The sequence below is a fragment of the Cervus canadensis genome, chromosome 6 (genome assembly GCF_019320065.1).
Source record: "Cervus canadensis isolate Bull #8, Minnesota chromosome 6, ASM1932006v1, whole genome shotgun sequence".
Lineage (NCBI taxonomy): Eukaryota > Metazoa > Chordata > Mammalia > Artiodactyla > Cervidae > Cervus > Cervus canadensis.
In genome coordinates this window covers 50,192,621-50,215,432 of record NC_057391.1, presented here as the reverse complement: position 1 = coordinate 50,215,432, position 22,812 = coordinate 50,192,621, and the positions used below count along the sequence as shown (strand labels likewise).

Here is a 22,812-nt window from a genome sequence, read left to right as displayed (position 1 = left end):
TTGCCGCTAAATGCCAACTAAATTGGACATATAGATTAATTTGCAGAGAACTGATATCTTTATGTTATTGAATCTGCCTTTCCATGGATATGATATATCTCTATTTTACATGGAGGGGTTTTTGGTGTCCATTAATATTTTCTCATATTACTACATAAAGTCTTAAATATTTTTTTCAAGGTACATTATAGTTTTGTTGTTATAATGAATGGCTTTTTTTCCTACTTCATTTTCTAGTTGGTTGTATGTATAGAAACATTACTGATTTTTTGTTTATTGATCCTACACCTACATTTGTTGAGAGTGTCTTCACTGCTAAATGCTCTTATTTTGCAGAGTCCTTTGAGCTTTTTGTAAAGATGGTTATATCATATGCAAATTGTGATCATTTTGTTCCTTTACAGTTTCTTCTGCATCTTTTTTCTTGATCTGATTAGAACCCCCAGTGTAATATGGAATAGAAAAAGTGGTGGTAAGCATTATTATCTTAGTTATGATTTTCATTAGTCTGCATTTAATAATTTATCACTACATTTGAGGTTTGCTTTAGAATTCTTTTAACTTTTTATTTTATTCTGGAGTTCAGCTGATTAACAATGTTGTAATAGTTGCAGGTGGACGGCAGTATCAGCCATGTCGGCTTTGTGCTGTATGTGCGGTGCTCAGTTGCATCCAATTCTTTGGGACCTCATGGACTGTAATCTGTCAGGCTCCTCTGTCCATGGAATTTTCCAGGCAAGAATACTGGAGCAGTTTTTTGGTTTTTTTTTAAAGTAACCTCCTTACTGTTCTCCATAGTGGCTGTACCATGCAGCAGTGTAGGAGAATTCCCTTCTCTCTACACTCTCTCCAGTATTTGTTGTTTATGGGTTTTTTTATGATAGCCATTCTGACTGGTATGAGGTGATTTCGCATTGTAGTTTTGATTTGCATTTCTCTAATAATTAGTGATGTTGAATGTCTTTCCATGTGCTTATTAGCCATCTGTATGTCCTACTAAATGACTCTACAATCCCACTCTTGTGCATATATCTGGAGAAAAACACCCAGAAGGATATACAACCACAATGTTCATTACAGCACCGTTTACAATAGCCAAGACATGGAAGCAATCTAAATGTCCATCAACAGAGGAATGGTTAAAGGTGTGGTACATAGATACAGTGGAATATTACTTGGCCATTAAAGAGAATGAAATAATGCCATTTGCAGCAAAATGGGTAAGTGTCATATTGAGTGAAGTAAGTCGGACAGAGAAGGAGAAATATCGTATGACATCCCTTATGTGTAGAATCTAAAAAGAAATGATACAGTGCACTTACTTACAAAACAGAAAGATTCACAGACTTAAAAATGAATTTATGATCGCCAAGGGAAAGGGATAGTTTAAGGGAGTCTGGGAAGATCATGTACACAGAGCTATATTTAAAATGGATAACCAACGTGGAACTGTGCTCAGTTATGTGTCAGCCTGGATGGGAGGGGGATTTGAGGGAGAATGGATACATATATATATATATATATATATGGCTGAGTCCCTTCTCTGTTCACCTGAAACTACCACAGCATTGTTAATTGGCTGTACTCTAATACAAATAAAAAGTTTAAAGTTTGAAAATAAATATAGAAAAAAGAAAAAAAAAAAGGAATACTGCAGTGGGTTGCCATTTTCGACTCCAGAGGATCTTCCCGACCCAGAGATCAAACCCATGTCTCTTGGGTCTCCTGCATTGTCAGGCAGATGCTTCACTACTGTGCCACCTGGAAAGCCCCCAGCACACAATGTTGTGATAGTTTTGGGTGGACAACCAAGAGACTCTGCCATTTATGTACATGTATCCATTCTTCCCCAAACTCCCCTTCCATCCAGAGTGCCACATAACATTGAATAGAGTTTCTTGTGCTGTACAGTAGATTAGATCCTTGTTGGTTATCCATGTTTTGTAAATTTTACTTTTTAATTGGTGGGAAATTGCTTTATAATTTTGCCTTGATTTCTGCTGTTCAACAATGTGAATCAGTCATAATTATATATATATCATCCCTCCTTAGCCTCCCTCCCGTCCCCACACCTCTAGGTCATCACAGAGCACCAGGCTGGGCTCCCTATGTTATTTAGCAGCTTCCTCACTAACTGTTTTAGTGTATGATAGTGTATATATGTCAATGCTACTTTCTCAATTTGTCCCACCCTAACCTTCCTCTGCTGCGTCCACAAGCCCATTCTCTACTAGATTTATCTATTGCTTTTCTAGATTCCATATATATGCATTAATATACAATACTTCTTTCTTCTCTTCCTTGTTTTTCTCATCCTCTGCATGAGAGGCTCCACGTGCATGCACCTCACGACAACTATCTCAGATTGGTTCCTTTTTATGGCTGAGTAATATTACATTGTATAAATGTACCCAACTTCCTAATCCATTTATCTGTCGATGGACATCTAGGTTACTTCCATGCCCTGGCTATTGTAAATATTGCTGCAATGAACATTGAGGTACATGTGTCTTTTAAAATTGTGATTTTCTTAGGGTGTATGTCCAGTAGTGGTATTCCTGGGTCATAAGGTTTATTCCTAGTTTCTTACTCTCCATACTGTTTTCAATAACTAGATTTATGCCTAGCTAGTTTTTAAGGAATCTCCATACTGTTTTCCATAATAGCTGTATCATTTTACATTCCCATCATGCTGTAGAGTTTTGAGTAAATATTTTTTTGTCAGCCTTAAGGACACAGTTTCCATTAATTCTTTATTTTTTAGTCTAGGATGTGAAGTGAAGTGAAAGTTGCTCAGTCATGACCGACTCTTTGCGACCCCCTGGACTATACAGTCCATGGAATTCTCCAGGCCAGAATATTGGAGTGGGTAGCCTTTCCCTTCTCCAGGGGATCTTCCCGACCCAGGGATCGAACCCAGGTCTCTCGCATTGACAATATTATATCCTTTTTTGTATTTTGAATGAATGTTAAATTTTAACAAAGTCCCCCTCCCCCAAATTAATGTAGGTGATGAAGATTTTTTCACCCCTTCATTTAATGTTTTAACATACTGAACTACAAAGACAGGTTTATTGTTTTCTTTGAAAGTCCCCTGGATTAGATTGCTTTAATTTTATGTAGATTTTTTATTTCATCTATAAACAAAGTGAAATTGGTCCTATGTTTTTTTCTAGTTCTTTGCCTTTCTGATTTTGATATCATTATTATCCTGACTTCGTAAAATAAACTGAGTAGCTTTCTTTTTTTGTTTTTTTCTGTTCTTGGGAGCTTCTTGTAATCAGAGATCATCTGCCCTATGATTAAAATTGTGAAACTGAGTCTAGCGTGAGGTGTTTTTTTTTTTTTTTCCTGTGAATTGTTTCTTTAATAATTATTGCTTCCAGAATAAATTTTGGTTATTTGCTAGTTTTCTAGAAAACTGTCCACTTCATGTATGTGTATTAACACACATTTATTCTAATTATGCTCTTATATTTTAAGTCTTGACTATATCTGCAACTTAATACATATGTTCTTTTCGGACCTTTTCTGTCAGTCTTATTGGGAAGTGTATATGTTTGATTGGTTTTTTCAGAGAATTAACTTTTGGTTTTATTGCTAATTTTCTGTGTGATATAAAATTTTTTTCATTAGCCTTATTTTTATAATTTCTTTTTCTTCTAATTGTGGATTTAGTTTTTCTTTTTTTAGTTTAGTTTTCTAATTTTTAATACATTTAATTTTTGCATTTAAATTTAATACATTTAATATTTCTCTGCAACTGTAGCTAATCTGTATTTCAAGATCTGTTTTGATATTTCTATTCTTTCTGATTATTTAGTTTTGAATATTTTATAATTTTCATGGTGTTTATTTTAGGTGTGTGTTTTTGTAATTCCCAAGCATCTGTTTGTTTGCTTGTTTTATTTTTGTTATTTAAAATTTTATTTTTAATTGTACTATGGTCAGAGAATGTATGTATGATTTATTTTCAAAAGTGTTTTGAAGCTTAGTTGTGACCAGGTACATGTTGAATTTTTGTAAATATTCAGTGTATTCTTTGATAGAAAGTGTATTTACTATTTGTTGACTAATAACTTAGATCAAGCTAATTACTTTTGCTATCCATAATAGCGGTATCCTCATTATTTTTTTCTCCAGTAGCTGTATTGGCTTCTGTTAGAGGTGCTGCTGCTAAGTCACTTCAGTTGTGTCTGACTCTGTGAGACCCCATAGACGGCAGCCCACCAGGCTCCCCCGTCCCTGGAATTCTCCAGGCAAGAGCACTGGAGTGGGTTGCCATTTCCTTCTCCAATGCATGAAAGTGAAAAGTGAAAGTGATGGCTCCGTCCATGGGATTTTCCAGGCAAGAGTACTGGAGTGGGGTGCCATTGCCTTCTCCGAGAGGTGTACTAAAATCAGCTATAATTATAACTTAAAGATTTCTCCTTATAATTGTGTCCATTTTTGTTTGGGGGCTATATCATTTTATTTAAAACCTCTTGAATAATTCCTTTCATTATTTGTAGTGTTTTTACATCTTTTTCATTCTTTTATTTTCAATCTTTGTATGTAATTTAGCTTTATTAAGAACATTTCTTTTATATTCTCTGATAATTTCTGCCTTCTAATAAGTGAATTTATAGTATTTTGTTTGTTGATTTGAAGTTTTGTCATCTTATTTTTTGTTTTCTATTTGTGCCTTTGGTTCTTTTCTGTCATTTATTGGTTGAATAAATTTTCCCTTTATTTTCCCTTTATTGTTTTTGGAAAGACCTCAGAATAGTTTAACTTGGTTTCCCTTGTTTGCAAGTTAAATGATACTTATTCCGCCTTTGCTTTGAATACCCCTACCTGTTATTTTCATATTCTGTGCTAATTTAGATTTATCATCCTGTTTTGTCATTTCTGTGTATCATGATTACTTTTTTTTTCTAAGTTCAGTTTCCTCTTTTCTGAAGCACAGAGCATTCATTACTTTGCTTTGTGAAAATCTGAGTCTTAAATTCACCATTCTTACCTGAAAATTTTACTTTGCATTTATTCTTCAAAGATAGTTTAGCTGAATATAGAACTTGAAATGGCTAGTCCCTGCACCCCACCTCCTGGCAGTTCATTAAAAGTACCATTTGGTTGTCCAAAGGTACCATTGTAATCTAGAGATATTGATAAGCCATCTGCGGTCAGCTTCTAAGATAATCATGCTGGTAGACTATTTTTCTCTCTTCTTTTTAAATGTTTGATTTGTAATTTAGAGAATATTCTTGTCTTTGAGGTTCTGCAGTTTTATCCAGTGTACAGGTGTGGATTTGTTTTTTTTGATTCTGCCTGGTATTCATTTATGGAAAATTCTCAGCATTATTTCTTTTTATAAAAAGTAGTGTCTTTGTTTTATGTCTCTTGCTGTAGTCTTCAGGTTTCAAAAAATTTTTGTTTTTGGTTTATTGAGGTACACTTGATTTACAGTACTAGTTTAGGTGTATAGCATAGTGATTCAGAACTTTTATAGATTTATTCCATTTAATTTTATTGTCAAATAACAGCTGTATTTCCTGTGTTGTACAGTATATCTTTGTGTGTGTGTGCTAAGTCATATCTGACTCTGTGCGACCCTATGGACTGTAGCCTGCTGGGCTCCTCTGTCCCATGGGATTCTCCAGGCAAGAATACTGGAGTGGGTTGCTCTGCCCTCCTCCGGGGGATCTTCCTCACCTAGGGATCAAACCTGTGTCTCACGTTGTCTCCTGCGTTGGCTGGTGGGTTCTTTACCACTAGCTCCACCTGAGAAGTCCATATATCCTTGTATCTTATTTATTTCATACTCAGTAGTTTGTATATCTTAATCCTTTACCACTATCATATGCCTTTCTTCTTCCCTCTTCCCATTGGTAACCATTAGTTTGTTCTCTATGTATGTGGGTCTGTTTCTGTTCTGTTATATTCATTCATTTGCTTTATTTTTTAGATTTACACATAAGTGATGACACACAGTATTTGTCTTTCTCTGTCTGACGTGTTTCACTAACCAGAATACCCTCCAGGTCCATTTATGTTGCTTTGGCAAATGGCAGAATTTCATTTTTTTCATAACTGAACAGTATATCATTGTGTGTATGTATGTATTTTTATGCCACATCTTCTTTATCCATTCATCTGCTGATGAACATATAGGTTGCTTCCATGTCTTGGCTCTTGTAAATGCTGCTGTGAACACTGGGGTGCATATATTTTTTTCAAAGTAGTGCTTTCATTTTTGTTGGATATATATCCAAGAGTGGAATTACTGAGTCATATGGTAGTTATATCTTCAATTTTTTGAGAAACTGCCATACTGTTTTCCACAGTGGCTGCACCAATTTATATTCCCACCAACAGTGTAGGAGGGTTCCCTTTTCTCAACATTCTTGCCAACATTTGTTGTTTGTGGTCTTTTTGATAATAGCCATTCTGACAGGTATGAGGTCATATTATAGCTTTGCTTTACATTTCTCTGATGATTAACAATGTTGTGCTTTACATGTGCCCATTGGCCATCTGTATTCTTCTTTGGGTAAATGCCTTTTCAAGTTTTCTTCCCATTTTTTAACCAGATTATTTGTTTTGTTTTTTCAGTATTGAGTAGTATTAGCTGTTCATATATTTTGAATATTAAACCCTTGTTAGTCATATCATTTGCAAATATTTTTTTCCATTCAGTAGATGTCTTTTCATTTTGTCAGTGGTTTCCTTTCCTTTTTTTTTCCCTTTCACGTTTAATTAGATCCTGTGCATGTATGTATGTATTTTATTTTCTTAGGAGACAGATCCAAAAAATATTGCTGTGATTTATGTCAAAGAATATTCTACCTATGTTTTCTCAGGTTTTATGGTTTGTGGTCTTACATTTAGGTCTTTAATCCATTTTGAGTTTATTTTTGTATATGGTGTGAAAAAAGTTCTTATTTTATTCTTAAATGTAGCAGCCCGTCTTCCCAGCATGACTTATTGAAAGACTGTCTTTTCTTCACTGTATATTTTTGTCTGCTTTGTCAGTTACCCATGTAAGTGTAGGTTTGTTTCTGGGCTCACCATTCTGCTCCATTGATCTATGTGTCTGCTTTTGTTCCAGTACCATACTGTTTCACCTGCTATAGCTTTGTAGTATAATGATCTGTGGATCTAACCAAGAAGAAGAATAACAATTCTACCAAACATTTAGAGAAGAGTTAATACCTATCCTAAAACAAATCCAAAAAGTTGCAGAGTGAGGAACACTTCTGAACTCATTGAATGAGGCCAGCATCACCTTGATACTAAAACTATACAAAGATATTGCAATAAAGAAAATTATAGGCCAATGTCATTGATGAACATCAATGTAAAAATCCTCAATAAAATATTAGCAAACTGAATCCAGTAATATATTATAAGGATCATACACTGTGATAAGTGAGAGTTATCCTGGGGTGCAAGGGTGGTTCAGTATCTGGAAATCTATCAATGTGATACACACATGAACAAAAGAAGCATAAAAATCATATGATCATCTGAATAGACCATGTGATCAAATGCAAAAAAAGCATTTCACAAAACTCAACATCCATTTATGATAAAAACTCGCCTCTCCTCAATGTGTGGTGTGTGTGTTAGTCGCTCAGTCATGTCCTACTCTTTACAACCCCATGGACTGTAGCCCACCAGGCTCCTTTGTCCATGGGATTCTCCAGGCAAGAATACTGGAGCGGGTTGCCATTTCCTTCTCCACAATGTTTGTGTAGAGGGAATATATTCCAAAATAACGGAAGTCCATATATAAGCTCATGGGCTTCCCAGGTAGCTCAAATGGTAAAGAAACTGTCTGCAATACAGGAGACCCAGGTTCAATCCCTAGGTCGGGAAGATCCCCTGGAGAAAGCTGTGGCAACCCACCCCACCATTCTTGCTTGGAGACTTCCATGGACGAGGAGCCTGGCAGGCTACAGTCCATGGAGTTGGAAAGAGTCGGACACGACTGAGTGACCAACACACACGTATAAGCTCATAGCTAACATAGTACTTGGTGGTGAAAAACTAAAAGCATTTCATCTAAGATCAGGAACAAGCATTTTCATCTAATATCAGGAACAAGCATTTTCATCTAAGATCAGGATGCTCACTCTTACCACTTTAATTCAGCATAGTATTGAAAGTCCTAGCCATGGCAATCAGAGAAGGAAAAAAAAAAAGGAATCTAACTGGAAAGGAAGAAGTAAAACTGTCATTGTTTGCTGACAGGATACTATACATAGAAAATCCTAATGATGCCACCAGAAAGCTAGTACAGCTCATCAGTGAATTCAGTAGAGTTGCAGAATACAAAATTAATACTCATTTCCCTGGTGGCTCAGTTGGTAAAAGAATCCGCCTGCAATGCAAGAGACTGCCTGCAATGCAGGAGACCCAGGTTTGATCCCTGGGTCAAGAAGATTCCCTGGAGATGGAAATGGCAACCCACAACAGTATCCTTGCCTGGGAAATCCCATGGATAGAGGAGGCTGGTGGGCATAGCTCATGTGGTCACCAGAGTCAGACATGACTTAGCAACTAAACCACCAACCACCACTGTACACTAAAAGCAATCTATCAGAAATAGAAATAAAGGAAAGAAACCCATTTATAATTACATCAAAATAATAAAATACTTAGGAATAAATCTAAGGAGGTAAAAGATCTGTACTCAGAAAACTGTAAGACACTGATGAAAGAAATTCAAGACAACACAAAGAGGGTGAAAGATATATTGCATTCATAGATTAGTAGAATTAATATTGTTAAAATGACCATTACTGAAGCCAGTCTGTGGATTCACTGCAGTCCTATCAAAATACAAATGGGAATTTTTTTTTGAACAGAACTAGAACAAATAACTTTAAAATTTATATGGGTACACAAAAGACCCCTAATAGCTAGGACAATCCAGAGAAAGAACAGAATTGGATGTATCACACTTCCTTAGATTATACTCAGCATATCTCTCTAAATTTTGGCATTTCCTCCTTTTCTGGAATTTTCTTCTGCAGTGTCAGGTTGCTATAATCTATCTTTGTCTTATAGTCTGTCTGGAATAGATGTTAAACTCTCTCTTGCATTTTTATCTTTTTGTTTCTCTGTACCTTTTTGTTGGTAATTTTCTCATATCTGTCTTCTAATTCATTAATTCCCTCTTCATTCTGTTGTTCAACTTATCCATTGCATTTGAGTTTTATTTACATTAACTATATTTTCATTATGTAATTTCTGTTTGGTTGTTTTCCGAATTCAGTGTTTTTTTGAATATATGTTTACAATGCTTGGTTTTTGCCTAATGGTTTCTGTTCTTTTTTTTCCTTTCTTATTGAAAAGTGCTATTTAAAATTCTTTCCTAGTTTGTTTTATTATCTCCAGGTCTTTTGGTGCAAATTTTGTTTGTATCTGTTGATTGTCCATCCTGGAAACTTATTTCTTAATGCAATTTATTATCTTTGTGAAGGCATCTTTAGTAGAATTTGCTTTCTGAGAGAGTTGCATTTGTTCTAGATGACTAAATATTCCTAAGGGTGGTTTTGCATTTCAGTTTATCAGCTTATCAGTTTTCACTGGTTCTAAGCCAACTTTCTATATTAAAGTTTTGGCCTAGTGTCCCTATACCATCCGGGTAAGATGAACTTGGAATACACTTCTGTGTGCTCTGATTACTCATAGGAGAATCTTTTCCACACATGGCTTTAGTTTCATTTCCGTTCACCTAAGGTTATGGGCGGTGTTTTTGTAGTCTGTGGTTCACAGGTGTAGCCCTTTATGACTCCCTCAAGTGCACTGGTTTCTAGCTGTTAAGCTGTTTTGGCTTCTGTTCCTGTTTACTGCTCTCACTTTGAGTTACTGCTACATTTTAAGTGCCAGGGTGTTTTCTTTGCCTGAGTTTAAGTTTAGCAACGTTTCCTTTATGACAGTTTATCCAGGATTTCTATGGGTTTTGGAACAGAAGAGTAGTCTTCTGCCTTACCTCAGTCTACTGTGTTGACCAGAAACCTCTCATGGTTCTTGTTAGGGAAATGTGGAAAATCAGGTAAAGGCATCTTGAATACAACTTTAAGACTGCATTAGATGTTATTTCTTTTGATTAACTCATCCTAGGGTATAAAAATACTTCTTGAAACATCAGACTGTTTTAAGAAGGGATATGATACTGCTTTTTTTCTTTCTGGGAGTGGGGGTCATCACTGGTGTGCATTACCTCTAAATTACATATCTAAAAACACAAGATATCTCATTTTAAAAAGTGTTTTGCATATTTTCTTCATAAAACTTCAGAAGAGTCTACATCATCTAGAAATGTGACCTATGAATAGAACTAAGTTATATGCTTTTGAAGATGTTTTTATAATGTTAACCTTTAAAACAGAGAAGGGAACTTGAACTAACAAGAGGAACAGTTTAGTACACTATGTTGAATTCAACTCTTCAGCATATTTTATAGCCATTTAAGGCATTAATTTTAAAACTTATATACAGGTAAATATATCCCATCTATATTGTTATGGGGGAACAGTACAATATTGGGTATATGCTTACAGATGAAAATTAAGGGAATACTAAAAATCATCTGCTATTGGTGGTAGGATTATGGGCAATTTTTCCTTGCAAAACAGTTTCCTTCAGTGGCATTGGTATTCTTACAGTCTTAATGGGACCAAATAATATTCCTGTTCTTTGCTAGATTCCAGATAGATGGAAGAAAGAGAAATGGCAGGTGGAGGTCAAAGGAATTGCTTGTATTTCTGATGAAGCTTGTACTGAAGTATATAACTGAGTGAGCCCCCTCAGAATCCCAAGAACATGAAGAGTGACACTGAGTTGAACCCACCCAGTTTATTCTTTCCAAATAAATCATTCTACTTGAAGTAAGGGCAATGTTAGTTGCACTTGTAATGAAATATTTTTACTAATATATGGAGAGGCTAATATTTACACCATTTGAATTTCCAGCACAAAGAAGAAGGAATCATGGGGATTTGGAGATAATCTTTCTAATAGTTATGTTAATTTTTAAGTAAAAATATCATGTGTATGTTTTGGCGTTTGTTGACTTCACTGAAGTGTGGTTATTGAAATTCAGTTTCTTTAGCTTTGTGTTACAGTCTTCAGCATATCACAGCTATTAAATTATTTTCTGCTTTTAGACGTTTAAATGCAGAATTAGAGGCAAAAACAGCTGATCTGGTTCGACAAGCTGAGGAAGTAATAGTAAGTAAATGTACAATTATTAGTATTTCCATGTCAGTGCTTGTTTTTTTGCTTTTTAATTTGAGGTATAGGATACATATAAAAAGTGCCCAAAGCATAAATTTTCAGTTCAGTGAGTTATTATAAATTGAAAATCAATATGTGCATAGGTATGTGTATATATGCATATATATGTTTTTGAGAAGCACACACTTTCTAAAAGCTACTGAAAAAGTGTTTTCCGTTTTGATATTCCAATCATCTAGTTAATAGCTATGTTAATATTTAATAATATTTCCTACTATTTTAAGATTAATGTTTGTGAGTAGCTATATTGAATTAGTACTAGTAATTCAGTAAGGATACGGTTTCTGGACAGAAGTTGAATAAAGGATAATGATTATCACTAATGCTCAGATGGCAATCTGTTTCTTAAACTCTACAGTTAGATATAACTCAAATTCTTAGGGCTAGTCCATAATCAGATTTATAGTCAGGAAAATGTGGTGAGGCAATATTACTAGATAATATAAGGATATTTGCCCCATTCTGACTACCAAATTGGCTATTCCTTCTTTAAATGTCCCTCCCTAAGCATCAGCTTTCCCATTATTAATGGTAGGATAAGTAGTATTCCTTAGAGGAATAAATATCCTAATTGATAGGCTATAGTAGTATTCCTTAGAGCTGCTTTCAAACTTGTTTCATTTTTTGTTTTAATTCAGTTATAATTCTCTTTCATTTAAACCCCATCCCCATCTCACTTTAGAGTTGACGGGATCACTGAAAAATAGGTACTATTTTAATGCCTTAGACAGAACCATCATTATTTGTTAGTATAGGAACATAACATTTCAGGTAATAGATGTAGATAATGGTTACAGATTTGTTAGTTGCATTTGTAATTAAATATTTTATTTAAAAATAAATACTTTATCACATCTTTTGATTGTGTCTGTTCTGAAGAGCCAGAAAATAATTTGAACAAAGAAACCCCACATTATAGTAGAATGAGGGATTCATTATGTATTCTGATCAAATCCATTAGTCCTCTGACTAATTGCCATATTGCATTTTTGTTTTCTTACTTTCATACTGATACATAATCTTCAAAAGCCTTCAATCTTATTGCTTCATTTTTAGCACTTTAATTTCTGTCTGGTCATCATAACATTGAAGTTTGTCTGATTTGAGACAAATTTTTCTATTCATTAAATGAATTTATGTTTTCATTTCTTGCAAACTTTATTTCTTTTGCATGTTACACAAGATGGAAGCCCTAATATAGTTGGGAAGAAGTCAGCTAAGATCATTTAGAGGTATTAACATTCTTACAATTTTCCCTTAGAGTGACTTTCCTAACCAAGAATGAATGAAAGGTGAAACTACATTGTTACAGACCTTATTTTGATACCATAGCTTTGAGAATTCTGTGCTTTGATTTTATAGAAATCATGGACAATTCTGAAATGATTAATGATCAGAAAGGCACTTGAATATATCCTAGTTTTGTGAATTTTTTTTCTTTATGACTTACTTTTGTTTTATTTAGAGAGATCAGCAAGAAGTACGATCTAAGTCTGTTTCAGCACAAATCAAATCATATGAAGACAAAGATGATTACAGCTTTAGGTAAGTGACTTATATTCTCAAACAACTTAAAAATGTTTTTTTACTGGGTAAATGCTTTAAGTTTTTTTAAATTGAGGTATAATAATTGACATACATTGTTATATTGGTTTTAGGTATACAGCATGATTCAGTATTTATATGTATTGTGAAATGATCACCACAGTGAGTCTACTTAATATATTACCGTAAATAATTACAGAATCTTTTTTCCTTGTGATGAGAACCTTTTTTTAAAAAAATATTTATTTTATTGAACTATAGTTGATTTACAATGTTTCAGGTGCACAGCAAGATGATTCAGTTTTACAAATACACATATTATTTTTGAAATCATTGTCCATCATAGGTTATCACAGGATATTGACTATAGTTCCCTATGCTATACAGTAAACCTTTGTTGCTTGTTGCATATCTGTTTTTTAATTAGAAATCTAGCATTCTATTCAACGAAGTTAAACAAGTGGAATCAAAATGTCGTAAAATTTTTAGTTAGGCAAAAATTCGTAAGTTTTCCAAAATACATATATTATACATATTTATATATATGTATACAAAAGCTTTTCTACTACACTTGATAGCATGAGAAAGAACATAAAAAAAAAAAGAAGAGATGGAGAGATTGGAAAACATAAATGAAATGGGAGCATTGAGTACGAAATAGAAAAAGTGAAACAAACTAGATAAAAGTAAAAGATTATCAGATAGTCCAGTTGTTTTTAAACATGACTACTCATTAGAAACATATCTGGAGCTCTGGAGAAAAAAAGCAATACCTGAGCATTTTTTTTTTTCCTTTTTTTTTTTTTTTTTTTTAGTGGAGTGCAGTTTATTACACCGGCGGGCCCAAGGCAGAGTCTCCTCTTAGCCAAGGGCCCCGACCAGCATTTGTGAAAATCTTTTATACCCCATGTGTACGTGTCCAAACCCACCAGCCCAAATCCCTTGAGGCTTTCAAAGGAAGGGTAAATACAATCACAATAACCCCATCATTCACGTGTTTTGTGTTCAAACAGTTAATAAGTTTCAAGATAATTCTGAAATGCATCTGGATTTTATAAAGTGATTACAGATTTTTCTGTTAGATCCTAGTTTTGGTGATACAGAGTTCTATTATTTTTCTGTTGACCAATCATGATACAATGGTACTAAATGAGTAATAGTTACATAATCACAATGGTAAAATATGTTTATCAGTTTTCACAATCAATGGCCAGACAAAAAAATAAAAGATAATTACAATTGCAAGCCATAATGGGAATATGATTAACTTAACAGTATAAAATAATTACATACAACTTAGGTGTTTGGGTGTTTGTTAACCAGACTGATGTGGTAAGTGGGTGGAAGTATGTACATGCATGTGTTTTCATCTACCCAGCCAGTCTGTGTCTTTTGGTTGGTGCATTTAATCCTTACGTTTAAGGTAATGAATTGATATGTATGATCCTGTTACTGTTTTCTTAATTGTTTTGGGTTTATTTTCTGTAGGTCTTTTCCTTCTCTTGTGTTTCCTGCCTAGAGAAGTTGCTTTAGCATCTGTTGTAAAGCTGATTTGATGGTGCTGAATTCTTTTCACTTTTGCTTGTCTGGAAAGCTATTGATTTCTCCGTCAAATCTGAAGAAGAGTCTTGCTGGGTAAAGTATTCTTGGTTGTAGGTTCTTCCCTTTCATCACTTTAAACATACCATGCCCTTCCCTTCTGGCTTGCAGAGTTTCTGTTGAGAAATCAGCTGATAGCCTGATGGGAGTTTCCTTATCTGTTATTTGTTGTTTTTCTGTTGTTGCTCTTAATATTTTATCTTTGTCCTTAATTTTTGTCAGTTTGATTACTATGTGTCTCAGTGTGTTACTCCTTGGGTTTATCCTGCCTGGGACTCACTGTGCTTCCTGGACTTGGTTGACTAGTTCCTTTCCCATATTAAGGCAAATTTTCAGCTGTTATCTCTTCAGATATTTTCTCATGTCCTTTCTCTCTCTCTTCTCCTCCTGGGAACCCTCTAATGCGAATGTTGGTGCATATAATGTTGTCCCAGAGGTCTGTTAGGCTGTCTTCATTTGTTTTCATTCTTTTTGCTATGTTCTGTTCTGTGGCAGTGATTTCCACCATTCTGTCCTCCAGGTCATTTATCTGTTCTTCTGCTTCAGTTACTGTGCTAGGGATTCCTTCTAGTGTATTATTCATCTCTGTTTGTTCTTTAGTTCTTCGGTAAACATTTCTTGCATCTTCTCAATCTTTGCCTCCATTCTTTTCCTGAGATCCTGGATTGTCTTCACTATTATTATTCTGAGTTCTTTTTCTGGAAGTTGCCTCTCTCTACTTCATTTAATTTTGGGGGAGGGGGGTTTATCTTGTCTCTTCATCTGGGACGTAACTTTATGCTTTTTCATCATGATTAACTGTCTGTAATATGGTTTTTGTTTTAGTGAGACAGTGCTTCTTCTTGCTTCTGTCTGTCCTCTGATGGATGAGGCTAAGAGGCTTGTGTAAGCTTCTTGATGGGAGGGACTGGTGATGGGAAAAACTGGGTCTTGTTCTGGTGGGCAGGGCCTTGCTCAGTAAAGCTTTAATCCAGTTATCTACTGATGGGTGTGGTTGCATCCCTCCCTGGTGGTGGTTTGGCCTGACCCAGCCCTGGGGTCTGTGGGCTCTGTGGTTGGGTTAATGGTGAACTCCAAGAGGGTTTACACCAAGGGGCATCTTCCAGTGCCCCCGTCCTGTGATGAGCCACTGCCAACTCACACCTCCATAGGAGGCCCTCCAACACTAGCAGGTAGTTTTGGTTCAGTCTCCTGTGAGTCCTGCTCCTTTCCTCTGGGTCTTTGTGCATGTAAAATTTTGTTTGTGCCCTCCAAGACTGGAATCTCTGTTTCTCCCAGTCCTCCTGAAGTCCTATAATCAAAACCCGGTGGCCCTCACAGCAGATTTCCTGGGGATTCCCAGTCCCTTTGTCGGATCCCCAGGCTGGGACGCCTAATGTGGGGTTCAGAACCTTGACACCAATGCGAACACTTCTTTGATATTATTGTTCTCAAGTCTATGGGTCACCCACCCAGCGGGTATAGGATTTAGTTTCATTGTGATTGCACCCCTCCTTCTATCTCACTGTGGCTTCTTCTTTGTCTTTGGAGATAGGCTATATTTTTTGGTGGGTTCCAGCATGCTCCTGTTGGTGATTACTGAACAGCTAGCTACAGTTCTGGTGCTCTTGCAGGAGGAGACGAATGCATGTCCTTCTGCACAGCCATCTTGAACCATTCTTCTGTGATGAGAACCTTTACGATCTACCTTTTATTTTTAGCAGCATTCTAGTATATAATACAGTATTATTAAGTATAGTCTCCATGCTGAACATTATGTCCTGTGACTTATCTATTTTATAATTGGTAGTTTGTACCCTTTGACTCCTTTCACCCATTTCACCTACTCCTAACCAGCCAGCCTCTAGCAACTACCTTTTGTTTGTTTGCTTTTAGATTCTCCATATAAGTGAGATCACTTTGTAGTTTTCTTTTTCTGACTTATTTCACTTAGTGTAATGCCTTCGAGTCCATTCATGTTGTCACAAATTGCAAGATTTCATTCTCTTTTATGGCCAAATAATATATATATATATATATAATTTATAGAATATTTTAGTATTTGCATCTTTGTAATATCAGAGAGAGAACATGCACATTTTCTTTGCTTGTTCATCCCTTGATGGACATATAGGTTGTTTTCATATCTAGGCTATTGTAAATACTGTTGGAATGAACATGGAGGTGTATATATGTAAAAAAAAAATATATATATATATATATAGTGTTTTTATTTTCTTTGCATAAATACCCAGAAGTGAGATTGCTGGCTCGTATGATAGTTCTATGTTTAATTTTTGAGGAACTTTTATACTGCTTTCCAAAGTGAGTGTACCAAATTATGTTCCTGACAACAGTGTACAAGGTTTCCCTTTTCTCCACAGCCTTGCCAGAATTTGTTATCTCTTATCTTCTTGATAATAGCTATTCTTACAGGTATAATATCTCACTGAAGTTTTGATTTATATTTCCCTGATGGTTAGTGATGTTGAGTATCTTTGCATGCATCTGTTAGCAATCTATATGTCTTCTTTAGAAACTGTCTATTCACATCTTTTGCCCATTTTTAAATCAGTTTGTTGGGTTATTTTATTTGAGTTTAATGAGATTTTTAAAATGTATTTTTGATAGTAACCATTTGCCAGATACATGATTTGCAAATATTTTCTCCTATTTAGTAAATTACCTTTCATTTTGCTGATTTTTTAAAAAATTTTGCTGTGCAAAAGCTTTTCAGTTTGATACAGTCCCATTGGTGTATTATTGCTTTTGTTGCCTTTGCATTTGGTGTCAAATCCAAAAAATAATCACTAAGACAAGTTTCGAGGAGCTAACCACCCATGTTTTTCTTCTAGGAGTTTCATGGTTTTAGGTTTTCCATTCAAATGTTTAATCCATTTGAGTTTATTTTTTGTGTATGGTATAAGATAGTGGTCCATTTTCATTTTTTTATATGTGACTGTTCATTTTTCCTGACACTGTTTATTGAAGAAACTACTATTTTCCCATTGTATACCCTTGGCTCCTTTGTCATAAATTGATTGAGCAAGTTCATTTCTGGGCTCTGTAGTCTGTTCCATTGATCTATGTGTCAGTTTTATGCAAATACCATACTGTTTGATTACTGTAGCTTTGTATAATAGCTTGAAATCTGGGATAACACCATTTTTACTGGATAGTGTATGTGGATCTGTTTATATCTTTTTGTATGTAAGTATTGGAAATCTATAATTTGAAAAATAATGTAAGTTATAAAAATACTAATAATTGGGGGCTTATACCAGTCAGATACAATGTAAACCTTTTACCTCCTTTATTTCATTTAGTTCTCAAAGTGTTATTTTGAAATCAGTGTTACTTTCCTCATTTTAAAAATGAGGAAACTGTAAAACAAAATAAATGAGAAAACTACAGCTTAAAGTAGTTTGGAAGCTTATCTAGGACCCACAGATGGATGGATTTCCCTGAGATCCACACTACAGTTGATAAGATTTCTAAACCTGTCTTCATGAACTGTACCTTTTTTCTTTTAAAATTGCATGTGAAATTAGGTAAAAATAAATAAATTAATAGATATAAGGTATATTAGATCTTTTCTCCCCCCTAGATTTCATATGAACTTTCAGTTCAGTTCAGTCGCTCAGTCGTGTCCGACTTTTTGTGACCCCATGTTTCACCGCACACCAGGCCTCCCTGTCCATCACAAACTCCTGGAATTTGCTCAAACTCATGTCCATCGAGTCGGTGATGCCATCCAGCCATATCATCCTCTGTCATCCCCTTCTCCTCCTGCCCCCAATCCCTCTCAGCATCAGGGTCTTTTCCAATGAGTCAACTCTTCGCATCAGGTGGCCAAAGTATTGGAGTTTCAGCTTTAGCATCAGTCCTTCCAATGAACACCCAGGACTGATCTCCTTGAGGATGGACTGGTTGGATCTCCTTGCAGTCCAAAGGACTCTCAAGAGTCTCCAACACCATAGTTCAAAAGCATCAATTTTTCGGCACTCAGCTTTCTTCACAGTCCAACTCTCACATCCATACATGACCACTGAAAAAACCATAGCCTTGACCAGATGGACCTTTTTTGGCAAAGTAACGTCTCTGCTTTTTAATATGCTATCTAGGTTGGTCATAACTTTCCTTCCAAGGAGTAAGCATCTTTTAATTTCATGGCTGCAGTCACAGTCTGCAGTGATTTTTAGATATGTCTAAAGAAATTAGGGAACAAAAAAAAATATTTATGAATAAACTGGGTGGCAATGTGGAACATTGGAAAAAAAGGGCCCTCTCTCCCTCACTTAGGTCTCTGATCCATTTTGGGTTAATGTTTTTTACATGGTTAGTGTTTTTTACATGGTGTGAGATAAGGGTCAGCTTTCATTCTATTTCCTCTGTTGAATGGTCTTGGCATCTTTGTCAAAATCACCTGACTGGAGACATACAAAATGGCTTTATTTTTGGACTCTCGGTTCTGTTCCATTGATCTGTGTATCAGTTCTTATGCCAGTACTACACTGTCGTGATCACCCTTAACTTTGGAGAGTTAACTGCTTTTAGACCTAAGAAATTATGAGATAAAATTGAAAAAATGTTTAAGGGATAAAAGTCTATTAAATATTAAAGCTCATCTTTGTGGCAAAGATCATACTTAAAATGCTAAAAAATTTTTATCACAACTATTGATACAAGTTGCCAGTGGATTAAGGTTTTTGGGGGCAAGGATCATTTTAAATTATACCTAGTGAACTTATCCATTTGGATAAAATGTCTCAGAGTAAAGATCTAACTAAAGGTAGTAGTCCCCTCATAGAAGCTTGACAACCTCAAAGCAACCTATTTTTAAACTGAGTTTGGGGGAAGAGGTGGGAGGAAGGGAGAAAGAGAGGAGTTCAGGGGAAAGAAGTAGTCTTAAAGAGTTATGAGTGTGGTAATGGCACATGTAACTGACTGGAATCAAATGGGTAAGAAACTTTTGAGAGAGTTATCAGCAAAAGAACATTAAGAATGGTGGACTAAAACCGCTTGTGATTGTTTAAATCTTAGAATAGCTGTGAGATCTCTCAGTCTTCTAAGATGAAGCAGCAGACAATGAGAGTTGCACAGAGAGAGTTTAATGTTTAAACACCTTAAAGGCCTTGGAAACAGCAAAGCAGTATTACTTAAGTGGCAGTATATTTGGCTCATATTTGAAATATTGGGACCTTATTCGTTTAGTCAAGAATAATTATTGCATACAGTCCAGCAGTTCCCCTCTAGCTATATACCCAAGAAAAATGAAGACATATGTCCAAGCAAAACCTGCATGCAAACATTTATAGCCATTTTATTCATAATTGCCCAAACTGGGAACAACTCAAACATCCATCAAGTGGTGAATGGATAAACAAATTATGGTATATCCATGTAATTGAGTCTTTCTTAGCAATTAAAGGCAATGCAGTGCTGATAACAGCAACAACATGGATGCTGAGTGAAAGAAGATAGACTGAAAAATGTACATACTGTACGATTTCATTTATTTGACATTCTGAAAAAGGTAAAACTATAGGGACAGAAATTGAATTAGTGGTTGTGTGGGACTTGGGAAAGGAATCAACTAAAACGGGGCTCAAGGGAACTTTTTGGGATGATGGAAATGTTCTTTATCTTGGTTGTGGTGATGGTTACATGACATAATTTTGTAAAATTTATAGAAATGTATACCTAAAAAGGTATATTTTACCATATGTAAATTTTATTTCAGTAAGTCTAAAAAAATAATAATGAACACTATTAGTGCCAAAAATAAATTAGGTCAAAATAAATTTTGAACAAATTAATGTATTGGTGATATACTGGGATGAGTAAACAGACTAGGTTCTGCTCCCAAGGAGTTAATGCCTAGTGTATTAAAAGAACATATTTTTAATATGTTTTTGAAATTAAAATTTTTTTCCGTAAAAATATCTTTATATCATCATTTGATATATACATTTCTGTGTGTGTATATATAATATATAACATGAAACTACATATCCATATTGTACATAATGCTTTCTGATATTTTATGGAAGATAGTGTTTAACAGTTACCAAAATTCCAAAATATAAGTTACCATTAAGTACAGTTTTTATCCAGTAAATAAAAAAGATTGAATTGATGTTAACAACTGCTAATCTCTGGTTTCTGTTGAAACAAGTGAGAGACTGATTTTACAAGCATGAAAATAAATCTGTTGTTTTTCTTTCACTAAATTTTCCTAAGTGCAAAGTGGTGATGACACCTCTGCTTACCTAGATCAGGTGGCCATTTTTTTTTAATGCTAGTGTTTGAACAGATGGCTTTTGCCATGTGAAACATGGCCCTTGATGGTTGGAAATTACTAAAGATGGGAGGTAATTCTGTGAAGAGACAAATCTGTTTCAGCTTGGAACAGTGATAATTGAATTAAATTATTGTAGTCAGACAGTATTTATTGTAATAGGTCTTCACCATCCAGGGTTACTTCCCCTGTGTGAATATGGTAGGGAAACCAGACCTCAGTTTCCTGATAGTATAGCGTGCCTATCCTTCAGTCTGCTGGAAGCAAGCTTTACCAAACAAGTTATTTTAATCACATTACACACAAACCTTCCAAGAAGTTTACCAAAAATAATCTGAATACTGTGGAAATTATCTTTCATGGAAATACACTCTGCTAAAGTAGTGTAAAGTACTCAAGTAGTACTAAAGTACTCTGCTAAAGTGGTAGCACTCTGCTAAACCTGAGGGAGACAGATAACTGTTAAATGTCTTTTGGTCCTTATGAATGTGTGTATGGTATGTGGGCAGGGAGAAATGGAAGATGTAGAAAAATGTAAGGAAATGGCAAATAACTGATTTAAAATAAGAATGATTTAAAGAGATCACTTAATTTTGTATAAATTTGGAAACTGAGACTTCCTTGGTGTCCAGTGGCTAAGACTCCATGCTCCCAATGCAGGGGATCAGGCTTGGATCCCTGGTGGAGGAATTAGATCCCTTATGTGCTGCATGTAGCGCCTAAGACCTGGCACAGCCAAATAAATAAAGTTTGGAAGCATTTTCATGTCATATATGAGAATTATTCTCTGGTCTCTAATTTTAAGATATTTTGAAATCCTTCCCCCCCGCTTCCCAGAGCAGTTTCTAGTTCTTTAAGAGGCTATATTTAATATCTATCTTAAGTATATCTTTGTGTTTAGCATTGAACAAAAAGTATAGCTATTAGGTGGCTGTAGGTGGCATCCGATAGAAAGTAATTTTGTTTGTATGTTCTCTACTTTGGTTAGGAGTCCTCAGAACATATGGAGGGGTTTTGTGTTTTTTTAATAGCAATGATAGATACTGAAGTGGCTGGTTTTTAGAAATATTAATACATGTGTTGGGGATGATCTAGAAAATTGGTCATGGGTAGACACTTTTTCTGTAAAGAGCCGGATAGTAAATATTTTTAGGTTTGTGGGCTATACAGTCTTTGTCACAACTACAACTTGGCTGTTGTAGTGTGAAAGCAGCCATGGACAGTGTGTACATAAATGGATGTGGGTGACTAAGCCTGTGGGCCATAGTTTGCAGACTCCCACAAACATTATGTGTTTTAAGCCAAAAACTTCGTACAAATGTATTTTAGATATATTTATTTATACATTTAACAAATATTTAGTGCCAAGTTAAGAGCTTATGTGCCAGGTACTATGCCAAGGACTAGGCATAGAGCAGTGAACAAGGCAGGAGTATGATTGCTACCCTCATGGAGTTCATAATATAGTGGGGAAAAACACCCTGATCAAGTTTTTACGTTTTTAAATGTGTGAGACAAACAATAACATTGAGGGACTTTACAATATAAAGCCCTGTGGTGAATCATTTTGTAAAATAGATGATTCCTGTGTGAAGCCAATATTACTCATTGTGATTTCAATTCATTAAAATTTGTACTACATTTTCCTACAAAAAATTTGGCACTTATAGTGTTTCTTCTCAAAGACAAAATTATTTGACCAAAGCACTTTTCTTGTTTGTGACACTCACTCAAAGTAAATTAACATGTGTATAATTAGAATTATAGCAAAGTCTACTTGATAGTTTTATATATTTTCCTTTCAGATATAATTGCTGTTGAATTTTATTATGTCTCAGTACCATCTACTGTTAATATATGATGTTTATTTTTTATCTGTAGACGTCCATTGTCTGAAGGGACAGTTCATTTACATTCAGAAACTAAGGTATGAATTTAAACTTTTTGTGAATGTGATTACAGTCTGTAGAATTTAGGTTGGCTTTTAGTGTCTTTCTTATACAAAACAGTATGACTCTATAAATATAGAATATTAGCCTTGATATTTAAAAGATATGTTTATGAAATATTGCTCATAAAATGAATCCTTTTTTGTCTCA

General features: G+C 35.0%; 1 protein-coding gene across 2 annotated transcripts in view; it reads left to right on the top strand.

The window, feature by feature from the left end:
- TEX9 (testis expressed 9) overlaps positions 1 to 22,812 on the top strand; it is a 90,077-nt gene that overhangs the window by 2,306 nt on the left and 64,959 nt on the right. For both annotated transcript variants that reach the window (XR_006270063.1, XM_043471887.1), the window contains exons 3-5: positions 11,160 to 11,223; positions 12,755 to 12,834; positions 22,595 to 22,640. Coding sequence is in view for 1 of the 2 variants with exons in the window: in XM_043471887.1 (XP_043327822.1) it covers positions 11,160 to 11,223; positions 12,755 to 12,834; positions 22,595 to 22,640 (190 nt within the window). In the remaining variant the exon portion in view is untranslated. The remainder of the gene's footprint in view (positions 1 to 11,159; positions 11,224 to 12,754; positions 12,835 to 22,594; positions 22,641 to 22,812) is intronic.